The sequence below is a fragment of the Pseudonaja textilis genome, chromosome 1, assembly GCF_049901715.1.
Source record: "Pseudonaja textilis isolate UNSWEBS1 chromosome 1, rPseTex1.2, whole genome shotgun sequence".
NCBI classification, from domain to species: Eukaryota; Metazoa; Chordata; class Lepidosauria; order Squamata; family Elapidae; genus Pseudonaja; species Pseudonaja textilis.
The window spans coordinates 1,090,007-1,106,109 of record NC_141990.1 but is presented as its reverse complement, the minus strand read 5'-3'; the positions used below and the strand labels follow the sequence as shown (position 1 = coordinate 1,106,109).

The window sequence follows — 16,103 nt, the reverse complement described above, 5'->3', positions numbered from 1 at the left end:
TCTTGAACAACGGGGCCCGTCCAGCAAAATGAATTTCGAGGTGGAGGAAAGCCAAGTTTGACATTTAGGCAGGAAACCTCACAGGCACAAGTCCAGACTAGGCGAGGCGTGAAGACTTTCAAAAAGAGGTTGGACTGCCATCTGTCAGAAATGGTATAGGGCAGTGGCCCCCCCCAACCTTTTTTGTGCCACGGCCCGGTACCGCCATCACAAAATGATCCACGGCCCGGTACCGGCATCAGCACGCATGACAAGGCAAGGCAAGCCGAGCGACCGGCCAGCCAGCCGTCCCCCGCTTCTCCCGCCACCTTCAACTCCTCCTTTGTACCTTTGTCGATGGGCTTCACTTAGGGACGGCTTCGGGACGGTCGCTGGCTCGCTTGCCTTGGGTGCTGAAAGAATCCTCGCACCTTAGTTTCGATTCGAAGCCCCCTTCGATGAAACTAAGGCGCGAGGATTCCTTCAGCACCCAAACGCCGCTTTCCAACCAGAAAAGCTCACCGGAAGCACTTTTTCATCAAAACAAGATGGCGGCGCCCAGCAAACCAGCGGCCCAGTAGGAAATGTTCCACGGCCCAGTACCGGTCCATGGCCCGGTGGTTGGAGACCCCTGGTGTAGGGCAGTGTGGCAGTCAACCTGGTCCCTAGTGCCCACTAGTGGGCGTTCCAGCTCTCACGGCGGGGTGGGTGGGTGTAGGGGTTTTGCCCCCTACTTTATAAAATCACCATTACAGTGGAACCGGTGGGCAGTTAGAGGAAACTTTACTACTAACGGAGATACAAAAGTGGGCGGTAGGTATAATAAGGTTGACTACCCCTGGTCTAGGGTCTCCCACTTGGGTGGGGGGTTGGACTAGATGGCCTACAAGGTCCCTTCTAACTCTGATTATCTGTTATCTGAGACCTGGCTGAAAAATAGGAACTGGGAGGGGAACCTTGGAGTCTTAGTGGACAATCCGTTGAACATAAGCCAGCGATATGCAGCCACCGCCAAAAAAAAAAAGCGAATAAAATCCTGGGTTGTGTAAACAGAGGCAGAGGATCAAGATCCCATGCAGGGTTAGTACCTCTTTAGAAAGCCTTAGGAAGGCCACACCTGGAGTCCTGCAAGCAATTTGGGCCACCCCCTTACAAAAAAGGATGTTGAGACTTTGGGAAAAGTGCAGAGAAGAGCAACAGCTAAGAGGATCGAAGGCCTGGAGGCTAAAACGTATGAAGGACGGTTGCAGGATTTGGGCTTGGCTCGTCTAGAGAAAAGGAAGACTGGGGGGACGTGACAGTATTTGAGGGGCTGCCCCCCAAAAGAGGGAGTCAAGCTATTCTCCAAGGGAGGGAGGGAGGGAGGAAGGAAGGAAGGAAGGAAGAGAAAGAAGAAAGAAAGAGAAAGAAAGAAAGAAAAAGAAAGAAAGAAAGAAAGAGAAAGGAAAGAAAGAAAAAAAGAAGGAAGGAAGAAAGAAAGAAAGAAAAGAAAGAAGGAAGAAAGAGAAAGAAAGAAAAAAAGAAAGAAAGAAAGAAAAAAGGAAGAAAGAGAAAGAAAAAAAGAGAAAGAGAGAAAGAAAGGAAAAGAAAGAGGGAATTCAACTGTTTAATTAAAGAGCACCTGAAGGCAGGACAAGCAACGTATGAAAATTAATCCAGGAAAGAAGCAACCTGGAATTAAGGAGAAACTTCCAAACAGATGGGACAATTAACCAGTGGAACTGCTGGCCTCCAGAAGTTGTAAATGCTCCATCACTGGAGGCTTTTAAGAAATTAGACAGGCAATTATCTGAAATAGTACAGGTTCTCCGACTTGGGCAAGGGGCTGGACTAGAAGACCTCCAAGGTACCTTCCAACTTCTATTCTTTAGACTATTCTTAAGAGGCTTGGAAGGGACCTCAGAGGCCTTTAGTCCAGTGGTCACCAATCAGTGGGCCGGGGGCCACTAGTGGTCCATGAGAAAATTTTGCTGGTCCGCAGAGAAATGTCCCCCCCCCCCCCCAAAAGCAATTAATCCAGGCTGCACAGGAACACAAGGTTGCGCTGCCCACATGGCCCACGGAACACAAGGCTTGCGCTGCTTGCATTGCGGACAACACGAGGTAGTGAGGGGAGGGGGGAAAGGGCGGAGGGGGGGGGACTTGCCCCACTCGCCCCACGCACCCGGTCTGGCCACCGGACTGCTTCTTTCTGCTTCTTTCTTCTGCTTTTGGCTGCACGCAAGGAAAGCAGCCGAAGTCTTTGTTTCTCTCCCCCAAACTCCGCCAGAAATGAGTCTTGGGGACCCTGCAAGGCCTCCTGCCCCAAGAGGCTCACAAAGATTCATTTCTGGTGGAGTTTTGGGGGAGAGAAAGAAAGACTTCTGCGGCTTCTGCTGCTTTCCTTGCACGAAGCCAAAAGTCTGTCCTCTCTCTCTCTCTCTCAACCCCTGAGAACGGAGCTGGAGATGGTATCCTGCGATCCCAAATAAAGAATGATCGATCGGTTCGAAAACAGGGTGGGGGATTTCCCTGCAGACTTTTTGCGCGGATTTTCCCAGGGTCTCTGGTGCGCGGGATTTAAAAGTATGACTTTGGGGTCCCTGAGGTCCAAAAGGTTGGCGACCCCTGATTGAGTCCAACCCGTGCCCAAGCAGGAGACCGTATGCCACAAATGGCTATCCGGTTTCTCGTTAAACACCCCCAATGTTGGAGCACCCACAGCTTCTGGAGAGAAGCCGTTGTATTGATCGATCGATAAGTCTCGGCTTAACGTCTGCGATTATAAGGCTGCTGGATGCTACCGGGTAAAACTGTGAGATCGATATCATCGGTCAGAGTGCTTTCCATCTCGGGAGCAGGCAGGTGGGTGGACTTCGACTCCCGCCATTGCCCAGCCCTCCTTAGCCCACTCTTGCTGGCATGACGTGGAGGCGGATGCGCTCATTATCGCCACAGGGGAGCACAGAAGCGGAGCCTCGGCGCCGCACCGTGGGGTTCTGGAGACTGTGCTGGTGGAGCCCTTGGGAGGGGTTTTGTTTTGATCGTGTGCTGTGTGTTTGTAAGAAAGAGAGCTTCGGCTGTGACTGGTGGGAATCCTCAGCCTCTTTCAGAAAACGGGTGGATTTCAGCTCTCAAGATTTCCCCCAGCCAGGATGGTTTAAGAGGGAGGGCTTCCACTCCCAGAACCCCCAGCCAGGATGCTTTAAGAGGGGAGGGCTTCCACTCCCAGAATCCCCCAGCCAGGATGGTTTAAGAGGGGTGGGCTTCCACTCCCAGAATCCCCCAGCCAGCCTGTTTTAAGAAGGGAGGACTTCCACTCCCAGAATCCCCCAGCCAGCCTGCTTTAAGAGGGGAGGGCTTCCACTCCCAGAATCCCCCAGCCAACCTTCGCCACTTTAAGACTTGTGGACTTCAACTCCCAAAATCCCTCAACCAACCTTGGCCCTTTTAAGACCTGTGGACTTCAACTCCCAGAATCCCTCAGCCAACCTTGGCCACTTTAAGACTGGTGGACTTCAACTCCCAGAGTCCCTCAGCCAACCTTCGCCACTTTAAGACTGGTGGACTTCAACTCCCAGAGTTCCTCAGCCAACTTTGGCCACTTTAAGACTTGTGGACTTCAACTCCCAGAGTTCCTCAGCCAGCAAAGCTATCTATCATTCCTGGCTGGCTAAGGAATTCTGGGAGTTGAAGTCCACAAGTCTTAAAGTGACCAAGGTTGGAGAGCCCTGACTTAGATGACCCTTCTGGTCTCTTCCAACTCTATCATTCATGGCTGGCTGAGGAACTCTGGGAGTTGAAGTCCACCAGTCTTAAAGGGGCCAAGGTTGGAGACCCCTGGTCTAGGGAGTTCTAGTCTGCCTTGAGCATGAAAGGCAGTTGGGTGACTCTGGCCCAATCGCCAGGAGAAGGCGAGTTCTAGTCCTGCCTCATCCCTAAAAGCAAAATGAGCGCCTTTAGGGCCAGTCCCTCTCCCTCTCAGCCCAGCCCACCTCACAGGGTTGTTGTGATGGGGAAAAACAGAAGGAAGAAGCCGTGCTATATATATATATACATGCTTTCCTCCGTTGTGTTATGCAACCCAAATAATCAAACCCCTCAACCCCTAAGAGTGTCGTCACGTGTCACCCACCCCCCTGTTCTCTGCTCTTCCCCCCCTGCAGGCGGCTGTTGTGGTTCCGACAACAAGCAGTACATCTACGGCGGCTGGGCTTGGGCCTGGTGGTGCATTTCTGACACACAGAGGTAGGACCTTCCCTCCCTCCCTCTCTCTCTCTCTCTCTCCCCCCCACCCCCCTAGATGTGGCATGCCTTTGTTGTGACGTGGGGGGGCGGGGGGGAGGCGCTCCTATAAGGACAAGGAACCCCTTGGCGGGACGCCGGTGCCCCTCCGCTCCTGTCGTAGCCACCTCCCTCTGCACCCCTTGGCTTTCTCCCTTGGCAGCCGGCCTCCAGCCTTCACGCTGGGAAGAGAACGGATGGAGGGAGGGGGCCCTTAATCGGGCGGGGGGTGGGGAGAGGAGGCAGGACCCTTTCAGAGCCGTCCCCCCGTCCCCCCAACCGTAAAGGCCCTCCAGAAATGGGGGTGCAGACAGGCTTTTCCCACCCATCATGCAGACCGTGGACTCTGCCTGCAAGCAGGGCCCCAAACGCCTACATCAGGGGGGTCTCCAAACTGGGCTACTTGAAGACTTGTGGACTTCAACTCCCAGAATTCTCCAGCCGGCCGTCCCTGCTTTCTCCCTCTCTCTTCATCTCCTAAAGTCGAGAGAGATTGCAGAGGAAGGGATTACGAGAGAGTCAGCTCCCGCTGGCTGGGGAGGATTCTGGGAGTTGGAAGTCCACAAGTCTTAAATGGGCCACGTTTGGGGACCCTTGGCCTAGACCAAGTCCAGCACAGTGGTCTTGCGGGGTTGGCGGTGTCACGCATCCACCCTGTCCATAGACAAGGACTTCCAGGCAGTCTGGGTGCCGGGACTTTCTGAGGGGATCTCTCCCCCTCCCTCCCTCCCAAGGACACAATTGCCTGCTTCAACAACACCACAACTTTAAATTGGCCGTGTTTGAGGCACACACGGCGAGTCCTTGACTTACCGTCATTCACTTCGTGGCCGTTGGAAGTTACAACAGCACTGGAGAAAGATAACATACACACATAGATAGATATAGAGATTAGATAAATAGATGATAGATAGATAGATAGATAGATAGATAGATAGATAGATAGATAGATAGATAGATAGATAGATAGATAGATAGATAGATGGATCGATCTGTTATAGGCCACCTCAACGTACAGGTTCAAACAAATCGCCAATAAAATTCCAAACCATTTAAAATGAGAGTAGGGTAAAATACAAGAGTTGTAGGATAAAAGGCAATAATTTAATACATAAATATATAAAATAGAATAAAATGAGATAAAATCATATTTCTTTATCGCCCCTACAATCTACTCCAATCAGGCCCCAGAGAAAGAGAACGTAGAGCCGATCCTCACACTTACAGTGTCAGCCTTCCAGGGAAACAACTGTGTTTCAGGAACAAAAATTGGGCACTTGCAACCGACCCGTATTTATGACAGTTGCACTGTCTTGGGGGTGGGTGGGGGGGTGTCTTCTGAACGCCGTTGCTAACCTTCCCAGCTGGCTTCCCACAAGCAAACTCAGCGGGGCGACCCAGATTCGCTCTATGATGGTGTGACCCACTTAACAACTGCCAGGATTCACTTAATAACTAGGGCAGAGAAGATCGGTCAAGACTCGCTGAACAGCCATCTTGGAAAAGATCATAAAATTGGGTGAGACTCGCTTAACAACTATCTTGTCTAGCAAGGGAAATGACGGTCCCCATTTTGGTTGTCAGTCAAGGATTACCCACAGTTAAAATTATAATCCGATTTGAGGGCCAATTTAATGCCGCAGCTCTTCTCCCCTGGGCTGGTAGCGGAGGACTTTCCTCCCAGAGTCCCCTAAAAAGAGAAACAATTTCTCAGTCCATGTGCTGAATCTTCCGACAGTTTTGCCAGTGAAGAACAAGCTGTCGGTGTCCCAGAGGGGCTTTTTTTTTTCCCCCAAGAGGCCACCGGACTTTCTGGTTTTCCTTTGAAGACGTTTCACTTCTCATCCAAGAAGCTTCCTCCGCTCTGACAGGGTGCCGGGGAAGGGAAGGATTTACATTCCTTTCAGACAAAGCTGGTCGTTTGCATCTTTTCAGTGAGTCCTTAAGGCCACTTGGAGGCTTGTGTGTCCTCAGGGTCACCTGAGTGGTGCAAATGGGTGTGGAGCCGCCTTGTGTGATGACCCAAAGGGGCCTGGCACAAAGGCAACGCAGTCACATAAGTTAGGAGAGTCCCTTTATTATCTCCAATTTTGCCCCCAATGTCCAGGTGACCTTCTGGGCTGGAAAAAAACTCTCCCAGGAACAGCCTTTAAGTGGAAAAAATTCAGTCCGAAAACAAAATTACATACAAACTGCAACTAAAAATCCACACAACCCACAAGCTGCAGCAATGAACTGGACAGGGCAGGAGAAGGAATTGCAGACTTTGAAAGGCCAGCAAAACACACCCAGTTGGGAAGACGCCAGGAACCCAGATAAGCCACGACAATAAAAGATAACTCACAATTTGCTTCCAACAAGTTGCTGTGCGCGGCTTCCCTTTTTTAAACCCTGTGTTCCCAGCTGCAGCTGATGAAGGGAATCAGGGCCCATTCCTCCCCCGTAAGTCATGCAACTCACATTGCTCCCTTCTCTGTTCCTGCGTGCCCTACGATGAAGAGGGGGTGAGCCTGGATCTTCCTCCGAATTCCCTCTCCCTTGTTCTCCCTCTCCCCTGCTCTGCCCAGCTGGACTTTGCCCTTCCCCAGTTTCTTCCACAACCAACGGAGCCCCACTCCCGCTCCCTGTCAGCTGCTCGGCTACCCCCTCAGAATTAGATTCTGACAAGGGCCTGACATCTTGGCTGCAGGATGTTTTCTGCCCTGTGTTGCCATCCTGCAGCCAAGAAGGCTCCACACCCATTTGCGCCCCTCAGATGACCCTGAAGACACAGATGAACCTCCAAGTGGCCTCAACAACTCGCTAAAAGGATGCAAACGACCAGCTGTCTGCAAGGAGTAGAAATCCTTCCATACCCCACCAGCCAGTCAGAGCTGAAGAAGCTTCTTGTATGGGAAGCAAAACCTCTTCAAAGGAAAACCAGAAAGTCCAGTTGCTTCTTGAAAAAAAAAAAAGGCACTTTGGGGACAACTGTGACCTGGAGGACTGAGAATCTCCACAGACGACCGAATCAGTTGTGCCTCACTGTTCCCTTCCATCCGTGGGTGCAACGCCTTGTTCCTTCTGTCCATTCCTGCATGGCTGAAATTCCTCCCTGCGCACGGAGAGAGGGGAGGCTGACCCTTCGTGCTGACCAGCGAGATTTGTTCCCGGGGGGTTTAGCCTCAGAACAGCAGCCCCTGCAGAAACACCCAAGCAGCACCCCCAAAAACGAAGCTCTTCGGACATCAGTGTCGTCCTGATAACAATACTGACCAATAATATTACGATCGGGAGATCTGGGGTAAGAAATACGGAATGCAGGCAGCGGTTGGGCTGCTGATGGTTCGACGCAGTTCGCGTGACCCTGTAGTTCCGACGATCAGCTAGCCCCACCCACCCAACCACCCTATCCTGTCTTTTATTTCCTGCTTTCTAGCTCAGGGGTCTCCAACCTCGGCCACTTTAAGACCCGTGGACTTCAACTCCCAGAATTCCTCAGCCAACCTCGGCCACTTTAAGACCCGTGGACTTCAACTCCCAGAATTCCTCAGCCAACCTCGGCCACTTTAAGACCTGTGGACTTCAACTCCCAGAATTCCTCAGCCAACCTCGGCCACTTTAAGACTTCTGGACTTCAACTCCCAGAATTCCTCAGCCAACCTCGGCCACTTTAAGACCTGTGGACTTCAACTCCCAGAATTCCCTCAGCCAACCTTGGCCACTTTAAGACCTGTGGACTTCAACTCCCAGAATTCCTCAGCCAACCTTGGCCACTTTAAGACCTGTGGACTTCAACTCCCAGAATTCCTCTGCCAACCTTGGCCACTTTAAGTCCTGTGGACTTCAACTCCCAGAATTCCTCAGCCAACCTTGGCCACTTTAAGACCTGTGGACTTCAACTCCCAGAATCCCTTAGCCAACCTCGGTCACTTTAAGACCTGTGGACTTCAACTCCCAGAATTCTGGGAGTTGAAGTCCACAAGTCTTAAAGTGGCCAAGGTTGGAGACCCCTGACTTAGATGACCCTTCTGGTCTCTTCCAACTCTATCATTCCTGGCTGGCTAATGAATTCTGGGAGTTGAAGTCCACAAGTCTTAAAGTGGCCACGGTTGGAGACCCCTGACTTAGATGACCCTTCTGGTCTCTTCCAACTCTCTCATTCCTGGCTGGCTAAGGAATTCTGGGAGTTGAAGTCCACAAGTCTTAAAGTGGCCACGGTTGGAGACCCTTGTTCTAGCTCATCTCAATCGTGCAGCAGAGCTGATTTCTCTCCACCCCTCTCGCTGTTCTACTTATACTGTGGCTGACTTGGAAGGGAAGCCGCTGAGCTTCTAAATGCTCCATTTTCAGCACAGTGCGCAAGTGCCTTAGACACACGCAAAGCGCACACGCTCACCGAACCGGTCGTTAAACCCGTCGCAGTCCACTCCTGAATACAGGTAGTCCTTGACTATTAATGACCGCAGTTGAGCCCAAAACATCCTTTGCTAAGCGAGACCGCGGAGCAAGTTTGGCCCCGTTTGATAACCTATCTTGCCACAGTGCAGCTGTTGCCGTTAAGTTAGTCACACCGTCGTTAAGCGAATCTGGCTTCCCTGTTGACTTTGTCACAATACGGGTCAGTTGCCAGGCGTCCGAATTTTGGATCACGTGAACCACGGGGATACTGCAATGGTCGCTAAGTGAAAAAAACAGTCATAAATCCCCTTTTTGTGTTGTTCAGTGCACATGTAACTTCGGGCAGTCTCTGAACAAACGGTTGTAAGTCAAGGACTACCTGTATAAATAAATAAATAAAAATATGTAAATAAATAAAAATAAATAAATAAAAATATATAAAATAAAGATATGTAAATAAAAATATGTAAATAAATAAAAATATATAAAATAAATATATATATATATATATAAATAAATAAAAATATGTAAATAAATAAAAATATATAAAATAAATATTTATATAAATAAAAATAAATAAAAATATGTAAATAAATAAAAACATGTAAATAAATAAAAATATGTAAATAAATAAAAATATATAAATAAAATCAGGGAGACTCTGACCTTCGTTATTAACACGGGAGGTTTACTTAATAATTTCATTTTAGTGAAGTGTGAGAAAATAAATCGTACATCGGGGATAATACAGGAAGAGACGGCAAGAATTCAGATAAGCTAAATTTCCCAGAGGGAAACCATGAATTTAGGAGGATCCATATATTGATAAAAGCATTAATTCACCTCCGAACGTTATTAAACGTAGATCATGTAAAAATCAATTGCTTCGTCAACTCCTCGGTGGAATCTAGACCAGATAAGCTTGGCCCCCCTTTTTAAGACCGGTGGGACTTCAACTCCCAGAATCCCCCAGCCAGCAGGAGGAATTGGTCACGTGATCGTGGCTGGCTGGGGAATCCTGGGAGTTGAAGTCCCACCGGTCTTAAAAAGGGGGGCCAAGCTTGGCCACCCCTGATCTGTGTATTTATTTGTTATACATTCCCGCGTTTCTAGACCGTCCACCTCCCTCAAAAAGAAGCCGGACGTTTCAAAAGCTCATCTTGTAAAAAAAGAACGCGAATCTTGGGAAAAATCATCGCTCCTTCAAAATCAGGAGTTTTAAACTTCCCTTCGTCCTTGTGGGATCCTGACCTTTTGCCGGGTCCCAGGCTCAGCGCAGCCGGCGAGCCCTTCCCAAAATGCGAAACGCCCGTTATTGTAGGAGTCTTTAATTCAACTTCACAGTTACCTTGATTTTTATTTTATTTTATTTTTTAGTTTCTGCTTTTTCCCAAGAGACCAAAAACCGTGTGACTTTTAAGAAACCCTCCAGGCTGGAAAATCTTTCAGAACATCTCAAGTCTGACACCAAAAGCGTTGTTTTTGGGGGTGAATTTGCTTCGTCCTCAGAGCATCACGACTGTGTTTGGGATTTCCCACCCCCACCCCCCCCCAAAAAAAACACCCCCCTCCCAATTCCTCATTCTCCATTTCTTTTGTGTTTGCTAATGCTAACCTTCACCTTGTTTTTAACCCCAGAAGTCAGTGGGCCTCAATTGTGCAGGCCGAGGGAAGGGTTGACTTTCCTTGGCTTGCTTTTTGGGGGGGGGTGGGGTGGGGGTCGCACCACGCAACCCACCCACGAGCAACAACGCTGCCCCCTGAGTTGTAAAGGTGTGGCTTGGGGCCAGCCCAGGTGGGAGGCTTGCTTGCTTCCTGCCTTCATCCCTCCTATCCTTTCTCCTCCCCCATCCCCTCCCTCCCTCCTCTTCCTCTTCTGTCCTTCCTTCCTCTCTCTTCCTCCCCCTTCCTCTGCTATCCTTTTCTGTCCTTCCTCTCTCCCATCCTCTCCTTTCCTTCCTTCCTTCCTTCCTTCCTTCCTTCCTTCCTCCCTCCCTCCCTCCCTCCTCTTCCTCTTCTGTCCTTCCTTCCTCTCTTCCTCCGCTATCCTTTTCTGTCCTTCCTCTTTCCCATCCTCTCCTTTCCTTCCATCTTTCCTTCCTTCCTCTTCCTCTTCTTTCTCCCTCTCTCCTTCTCTCCCTCCCTCCCTCCTCTTCCTCTTCTGTCCTTCCTTCCTCTCTTCCTCCCCCTTCCTCTGCTATCCTTTTCTGTCCTTCCTCTCTCCCATCCTCTCCTTTCCTTCCTTCCTTCCTTCCTTCCTCCCTCCCTCCCTCCTCTTCCTCTTCTGTCCTTACTTCCTGTCTTCCTCCCCCCTTCCTCTTCTGTCCTTCCTCTCTCCCATCCTCTCCTTTCCTTCCATCTTTTCTTCCTTCCTCTTCTTTCTCCCTCTCTCCTTCCTTCCTTCCTCCCTCCTCTTCCTCTTCTGTCCTTCCTTCCTCTCTTCCTCCCCCCCTTCCTCTGCTATCCTTTTCTGTCCTTCCTCTCTCCCATCCTCTCCTTTCCTTCCTTCCTTCCTTCCTTCCTTCCTTCCTCCCTCCCTCCCTCCCTCCTCTTCCTCTTCTGTCCTTCCTTCCTCTCTTCCTCCGCTATCCTTTTCTGTCCTTCCTCTTTCCATCCTCTCCTTTCCTTCCATCTTTCCTTCCTTCCTCTTCCTCTTCTTTCTCCTCTCTCCTTCTCTCCCTCCCTCCCCATTGTTTCCCTTTCTCTCCTCCTCCCTTCTTCTTCTTCTCTCCTCCCTCCTCTTCTCTCCTTTCCTCCTCCCTCCCCCCGCTGGTTGTCTTCCGTGCAGCCTCTCAACCCCCCACTTTCTGTGATGGTGCCGTCCCTTTTGCTGTGTGAAGCCCCCCCCCCCCGCGCCCCCACCTCCCCGCATGATGGGCCAGGCTTTGCTCCATGGGACGGTGTGCCTGGGTGGGGGGCGGGTGGGGGTCTCCTCCCCGCCTTCTGCTTGCACTAACACGGAAAAAGACGGGGCTCTGGGTTTCCCGGGAGGACCCCAAGACTGGTGCGGGGGGAAGCCTCCTCCCAGGACGGCAAGGGGTAAAGGGTGTGTGTGTGTGGCCCCCAAAGCTTCCTTCGAGATTCCCAGGGTCCCCTTTGCAAGTTGGTGCAAAGCCCCCCTTGGAAAACATCTGCAGAGCAAAGGGGGGGGCACCTCCATTTCAGGCAGCCCCCCACCCCCCTCCAGGACCCCCCTTCCAGGGGGATAGCAGCCCCCTCCCCTTCCCTTCCCGCCTTCAGCTGCCGGGATCTGCCATTTCAAGCCAGGCTGGTGATTGGCATCCATCCTCTGCTCTCCCAGGCGTGGAGAGAGACGGGCAGACGGGCAGGGAGGGTGAGACCGAGACGGGCAGCCCACTTCATCCAGCTTGAAACCCCCCACCCCGGAGCAGGGGGGTCCCCAAACTTGGCCGCTTGAAGACTTGCGAGCTTCCAACTCCCAGAATTCCCCAGCCAATCCCTGCGATCGGGAAGCACCTCACGCAATCCTGAAGCATCTGTCCGGAATGATATAAGGCAGGGGTCTCCCCCCTGGGGCCCCCTTTTAAGACTTGGGGACCTCAACTCCCAGAATTCTGGGAGTTGAGGTCCCCAAAGCTCCCAATGGCGAAGGTTGGAGACCCCTAAGTAGGGTCTCCTGCCATGGGCAGGGGGTTGGACTAGAAGACCTCCAAGGACCCTTCCAACACCGTTACTGTGTTAAACCAGAGAGGAGGCTACGCTGGAGCAGGTGACCGTGCGTCATTCCAGACCAACGGCTGCCCAATCCCTTCTGAAAAGCCTCCACAACTTCAGAAAGCAAGTCGTTCCACTGATTAACATAACTAATCTGTTCATTAATTCCCAGACTTGGAAGGGACCTTGGAGGTCTTCTAGTCTGACCCCCTCCTCAAGGGTGAGACCTCCTCCCATTTCAGGCCAGGGGCTGTCCAATCTCTCTCTTAAAAGCCTCCGGTGACGAAGCCACCCACAAGTACTGGAATCAAGTCGTTCCACTGGTTAAATTAACAAAGTAACAGAGTTGGAAGGGACCTTGGAGGTCTTCTAGTCTGACCCCCTCCTCAAGGGTGAGACCTCCTCCCATTTCAGGCCAGGGGCTGCCCAATCTCTCTCTTAAAAGCCTCCAGGGTTGGAGCATTTACAACTCCTGAAAGCGAGTCGCTCCGGTGATTAAAACAGAATTAATCTGTTCATTAATTCCCAGACTTGGATGGGACCTTGGAGGTCTTCTAGCCTGACCCCCTGCTCAAGGAGGAGACCTCCTCCCATTTCAGACCAGGGGCTGCCCAATCTCTTCTGAGAAGCCTCCACAACTTCAGGAAGCAAGTCCTTCCCTGATTAATTAACATCACTAATCTGTTCATTAATTCCCAGACTTGGAAGGGACCTTGGAGGTCGTCTAGCCTGACCCCCTGCTCAAGGGTGAGACCCTCCATTTCAGATTTCAGATTGGACAGGGTATGTGTGTGTGTGTGGGGGGCACATCCTAGCCCAAAAACCCCCCACACACACACACTCTTCCTGCCCCGAAATGCCCCTTTTCTCCCCCCTCCCAAGACGCACAAAGCCCCGTCTTTTTTTTTTCTTCTCGTCGAGCGGGGTGGTTCTCTTGCTCTCTGGTATAACCTCCTTTGTGTGTTCGGTGTGTGTCCCACCCCTTATTTATCGCTGCTCAGACTGTCTTTGGAAGTCATGACCATCCTATGTCGCTGTGAGAATATTGAGACGTCGGAGGGGGTGCCACTGTACGTAACGGGGGTCGCTCAGGTAATGTGCCTCCCGCTTCTCACCTCTCTGCCTAACACCCGCCTTGCGTCCTCCTCTTGTCCCACTTGCAGCACAGCAGACGCAGACGCAGACGACAAAGGAGCCCCCCCGCCGCCGCCCCCGGGGCCCGTTTTCTCTTCCTCCTGGCACCAATCCCCCTCCTTCGCTCCCCCTCCACCTCCTCACCCCCCCTCCCCTTTTCTGGCTCTGGCTACCTGCTTGGTTGCCTCCCGAGGGAACGCTCCGTATCGCGGCTGGCACTCGCTCACCTGGACGGCCGCTTGGCCAATCTCGCACAGCGTTGTCGTCCCCCCCCCACCTGGACTCAGGTGTCTGGGGGGCAGCAGCCGAACCCCCACCCCGGGGCAAACTGCGCCATCCCTGCACTAGGTCCAAAACGGTCTCCATCAGACCTGCCAGTTGTGCGGGTCTCTTTGACCCAGGAGACAGACACAGACACACACACACACACACCTGTCCCCTGGGTCAAGGGAGGGGTCAGGATTCCGGCAGCGACCCCCCCTTTTAAATCATGTTCTGGAGCCAACCTTCCAAATTAAAGAAGATTTATTAGGCGAAGACATGCCAGCACCGCCCGGATGCACCCACATCATTCCTTGTTCACCCTTGTTTCCCCCCACCACCCGCAACCCCGGGGTGTATCCTAATCCGTATCCTCCAACGGGACACGTCCGTAGCCCAGAGTCATCATCCCTCAGGCTCTCCGGGTAGAATTTTGCGCACAGCCGAAACTTCAAGGCGCCGAGTTGCTACCTTTGAAAAAAAAAAAAAACATTGACAGAATGCACTTCCTATTTCCAAGCTGCCGCACTGCTCCTCCCCCCCCCCACCACCATGCCTTTCTGTTACGGCCACTCCGAAAAGACCCTAGCCATATTTCATGAGTTGACAGGTGGGCAATTCATTTTCCCAAGGAGCCACATCATAAACTCGGGATTGTCGCAGCAAAGAGGGCTGTGAAGTTGCGCAGGCACGCGCACACGCGCGCGTACATGGAAATAAAGGTTACAGGTGCCTGCGCCCCTGTTGCTAGACAGTTTGTTGCGTCAGCTTTGCCCCGTTTTACGACCTTACTACCCCGTAGGTCTTGAAATCTAGTTCAGATACCACCCCGAGGCCTCACCAACTTCTCAAGAACGTCAGTGGCTAAACGTTCCTCCGTCTTCCTTCCCCACTTCCAAGACTCTCGACTGGTCGGGCAGGTGGTCACTTTTTATTCTGCCAGTGTAGCGTTTTTCATCTTTTAATGTTTTAGTTGTACTTGACCTGTGAAGCAACGGGAAGGTCACCTTGGAGGAAAAAAGTGATGCAATTCAAACCTGGCAAATGAGACCAGACAAAATGGTGATTCTTGTCACACGAATGATGCAGAAATTGTCGCCAGAAAGGAAAACATACCATTTCCTACAATTATTTTTTTTTTGCAGATGTATTTTTCGACTTGAGAAGGCTTGCGATTTTTAAAAACCCAATTCTTAGGCGCCAACTGATTTACACTAATATAAACTGGCATTTCCTTGACTTTAGAAAGATGCCAAGCTCTTGAACAGCCATTTTAGCGATCCAGAGAACAAGGTAATCGGAGTTGAAAGGGATCTTGTGGGTCATCTAGTCTAACCCCCCTCCCCCCCCGCGCGCGCCCAACCTTCCTTGCCGGCGTTGTTAAGCGAATCCCCGCAGTTGCTGAGTGAGTCACACGGTTGTGAAGGGGGATCTTGGTTTCCCCCCGTGGGCTTAGCTCGTCGGAAGGTCGCAAAAGCAATCCCGAGACCCGGCCAACCGTCCTAAAACACCCGTCGGTCTCCTGAGCATCTGAATTTCGATGCTGCAACCGTGGAGATGACAGTCCCAACTTCGGTCACTAAAGGAACTGCCATCAGTCGAGGACTACCTGTACGTAAAATGAAAAATAACTGTTGCTTTCAAAATAAAAGGCAACCCATGGAGGCCAGATAGAGACAGCCGAAGGGCCGGAGGTGGCCCAGGGGTTGTAAAACACCCGGGTTTGACCCGGGATATCTATTCATCTCGATTTGCACATAAAAAGGTCATCTGCTTAAAAAGAAAAATACATTCCCTCCTCTCAAAAAAAGCTTCAAAATTCAGATTATTTCTTTGCATCCTCTGGATCAGGGGGTCTCCGACCTCGGCCGTTTTAAGCCTGGCGGACTTCAACTCCCAGAATTCCCCAGCCAGCTTTGCCGGAGTTGAAGTCCGCCAGGCTTAAAGCGACCGAGATCGGAGACCCCCCCCGCTTGCTCTGGACATTTTATTAACCAGATAATCCTGGTTTAGTCTGAGACTTCGCCGCTTGCGCTAAGGGGGAAAGGATTGGCGGGCCAGCAATGTAGGGCAAGCCTCCTCCCTTAGAGCAAACCAGGGTTTGTTTTGATCTCAAGACAAATCACCTGTTGGTAGCCGCCTCTGCTGCTGGCTCCGTGGAGCTGGGGTGGTTTCGGCGACGGTATTCCCGCCTCACTCCATGCTTTCTTGCGGCAGGGAGTTAACGTGAAGGTGAGCGGTCTTCGGCTCCCAGAATTCCCCAGGCAAGTGTCCCGTCCCCCCCACTCCTTAGGGAATTCTGGGAGTCGAGAGTCCATATTCTCTCTCGACGTCGCTTAATGATAGAAACACGAGGCCGATAAAAGAGCGGAAAGCAAGTTTTAGACAGCAGAGAGTCTTCCAGGCCAGGC

The 16,103-nt window shown here is 51.5% G+C and overlaps 1 protein-coding gene across 4 annotated transcripts in view; it reads left to right on the top strand.

Annotated features, from left to right (window-relative positions):
- FLOT2 (flotillin 2) overlaps window positions 1-16,103 on the top strand; it is a 49,346-nt gene that overhangs the window by 11,620 nt on the left and 21,623 nt on the right. For 2 of the 4 annotated variants that reach the window (XM_087924236.1, XM_087924225.1), the window contains exon 2: window positions 4,125-4,206. Coding sequence is in view for 2 of the 4 variants with exons in the window: in XM_087924225.1 (XP_087780351.1) it covers window positions 4,125-4,206 (82 nt within the window). In the remaining 2 variants the exon portion in view is untranslated. Of the gene's footprint in view, window positions 1-4,124; window positions 4,207-13,298; window positions 13,390-16,103 lie in introns of those variants that run through there. The other 2 variants (XM_087924227.1, XM_087924231.1) reach the window with 2 other exon arrangements.